The following is a 3,079-nucleotide window of genomic DNA, read 5'->3' on the forward strand; positions in this document are numbered from 1 at the left end:
GGAGCAACCAGGTGGTATCAACTTTCATGTAAAGATGACGTCCGTCTAACTTAGATGAAGCTGAGGGGGTTACTCACTGAGCGTGTTCATGAGTCCTCCTCCACTCTCGTGGTGGTGGCTGTTGGAGTCGGTGCTGGTGATGATAGGCATGCTGTGGTTGACTGAGGGTGCCGCGGAAGTACGTTCATCTTCTGAATCGCTGCTGCTGGAGCTGTCGTCGCTGCTGGAGGACGACGAGCTGTTAGAGTCTGAGGAGCTGTCACTGCTGCTCATCTGATCCATGACTCGAGCCTCGGCCATCAGTTCTGGGGGGAAAAAAAGAAAGAAAAAAAAGACAAGGGTGTTAAAATGATCTTGGTTGCCTTTCCAATTTCAAGGCTGGAACATCACCTGTATGTCCCAAGTGTAAAATAAATACAGGCAGTCTTTTATTCCATCTTTTGTCCAGCCCCAAAAATGCAGAAATAGCCAAAACAAATATATCAGAAAATCATTTCATGTTCTAATGTCCTCTGCCAGGGAAAGCATGCTACTTTAGTGTATCTCCATAAAACTCTGACAAGCTGCAGGTTTATTTTGGATCACATCCAACGTGACTTCATAACTAGAAAATGTGTTTCAAGTCAAGTCAAGTTGGCTTTATTGTCACTTCAACCATATACAGTTTAACAGTACACAGTGAGGCGAAACAACGTTCCTCCAGGAACCAAGGTGCTACATGCAACATAAATTTACAACATAAATTAACAGAAAACACTAAACTAGCTAACTAAGAGGCCTAGTTAGCTGGCTAGCAGAGACAAGACAGACTGACCTAACATAAATTACAACATAAATTAACAAAAAAAAACCTAACTAACTATCTAAGGAAGACTTTTTTTTTGTTTTGTTATCAGACAGCAGACAAAGTGTACGTGCAAATGTGCAAACAAGAGCAGCAAAGTGACAGAATGTTTGTGAATATGTCTGATATTTCTAGGGATCGGAATCAAGAACTGGGTCTTCTAGAGAATGGGTTCCCACTAGACCAAGTCCTGGAAATCCTAAGTCTGCCTGCGTATCAATCCTGCTTATCGGCTCTTGCACTCTCGCAGTTCGTGTGCTGGAGGAGAAAAATAATGGCGCAGTCTGCAGTGTGGATATGGACATTACTTAGCTAGCCAAGAACTGAGAGTGATGTTAAAGCTGAGTGAATGCTCACCCACACTTTTAAAAAAAGTGTTGTGTGTAATATGTGTAATATCTTTGATATGCTGCTTAGAGAGGGTGGTGACAATGAGCCAATGAGAACTGAATCAATAAGTGATATTAATAATGGAATCGGAATCATTAAATTCTTATCAATTCCCATCCTTAAACATTTCTGCATAAGACTTCAAGATATGACGACTAATTTGTCAATGAGAAAAGATGAGTCTTCTTCTGCCGAACCCAATAAAAATGATACAGATGTGGATGTCATCAGTTAAACACACCAAGTGTGACTCCATGTTACCTCTCTCGATGTCATCCATTGGGGATGCTGGGGAAGTCTTCTCTTTTGGTGGAGAACTTTTAGTGCTGGCTGGGGTTTTGTTACTGCTGCTGTTATTACTCCTCATCTGCTGGCCCAGACGACTGGTCTGCTGCTCCAGTCGAGAATGAATCTTACTGCTACCCTCAGCCCTGAAAATCCACAAGAACAGGCAAACACGGACACGCAGGAGCTTTTAATACGTTTCTTTTTCTTTTTTTAAAAATGTTGATAACTAACCTTTCGTTAGGGCTGCCACAAACGATTATTTTTGCGATTAGTCGACTAATCAGATCATGCATCTATTGGACGTAAAACGTACAGCTTACTGCACCAGCAGCATCTGCTCTTATATAACTAACATTAGCTTACAGCTTTTAAGCGCAATTTATGACAGTATGTTTGCACTGAAGCTCCGCAGCAATTTCCTAATGTTGTAAACCTGCTCAACATTTGGCAATAAAACCCTTTCTGATTCTGATTCTTTAAGATTTTAAGGTATGTGCTAACTAAAAATAAAGACAAGATGATAGTTTATTAAATTTTAATGAAATTTGCAGATTGTTTCGGTGGAGTTTAATAAACTCAGCCGTCTGCTCCTTGCTATCTAGCTTGACGTTTATTCAGCCAAACCGATTTACTCAGGAACAAATAAAATACTGAAAAAAGCCAAACAATAACATTTTTAAGTTATCTAAGTGACTCATATATATGTTTAACCTGAGTAGCGAAAGACGGCGGTGGATTTGAAAACAATTTGCCGGGAGTCCGGTGTTCTCACGGGTTCTGGTGAGCCTCGCCCCCGCTAGCTATCGAGCTAGTGGGTAACAGACGTCTCTGAAAACGTCGGAGCGCTTTTGAAAATATGTGGTGTCTTGATAAACTGAGCAGATATTTGAGGTTTACACAGCTACATCTCGCCTGAAAATATGTTAAACGCTTATTTTGTGACCCAAAAAGAATAATAAGATTAATATTAAAACTAACTAGCTGCCGCCATTGTTGGAAACTGAGCTGGGCCGCGCTATGAATTTTGGGATAGGTTGGGCCACGAAGTATACACCTGACCCACCCTTCAAATCTGGGGAAATGAAGGACTATTAAATTAGTCGTTGACAATTTTATTAGTCGACATAATCGTGACTAGTTGACTAATCATGGCAGCCCTACCTTTCATTCTTTCAAATTTTTTTGCCACACAAATTTGCAAGGTTAAATGAAATACCACTTTAGATTAATGTGCTACTTCTTTTTAACCCCACCTCGTCTTTTTCACAGCTATGTTGCTGTTGAGCTTCTCGAGTCTGTACTCTCCTGTGTCATGGTTTACAATGAGGATGCACTCTTTCATGTAAGGCCTCTTGGATCCCTTGAAGACCGTTACAGGAGCACTGGAACCCTAAAAAGCAAAATAAATGTAAGTAAGTATGTATGTATTTAAGCTAGATGTCACAGTACTATTATGCTATTTTTTCAGAGAATATTTTAACAATTTCTCAAAAAATCTGTCAAAAATTTAAACCACAAAGCTGAAAATTTTGTTGCTCCTCTCTCTCTCTCTCTCTC

The 3,079-nt window shown here is 40.2% G+C and overlaps 1 protein-coding gene across 2 annotated transcripts in view; it reads right to left on the minus strand.

The window, feature by feature from the left end:
• Positions 1 to 3,079, minus strand: part of eaf2 (ELL associated factor 2) — a 7,331-nt gene that overhangs the window by 3,252 nt on the left and 1,000 nt on the right. For both annotated transcript variants that reach the window (XM_005746219.1, XM_005746220.1), the window contains exons 3-5: positions 2,776 to 2,912; positions 1,496 to 1,665; positions 78 to 305 (exon numbers count right to left, since the gene is read on the minus strand). In XM_005746219.1, the coding sequence (XP_005746276.1) occupies positions 78 to 305; positions 1,496 to 1,665; positions 2,776 to 2,912 (535 nt within the window). The remainder of the gene's footprint in view (positions 1 to 77; positions 306 to 1,495; positions 1,666 to 2,775; positions 2,913 to 3,079) is intronic.

This window comes from Pundamilia nyererei, unplaced genomic scaffold (assembly GCF_000239375.1).
Source record: "Pundamilia nyererei isolate P.nyererei 1_Seehausen unplaced genomic scaffold, PunNye1.0 scaffold00175, whole genome shotgun sequence".
NCBI lineage: Eukaryota > Metazoa > Chordata > Actinopteri > Cichliformes > Cichlidae > Pundamilia > Pundamilia nyererei.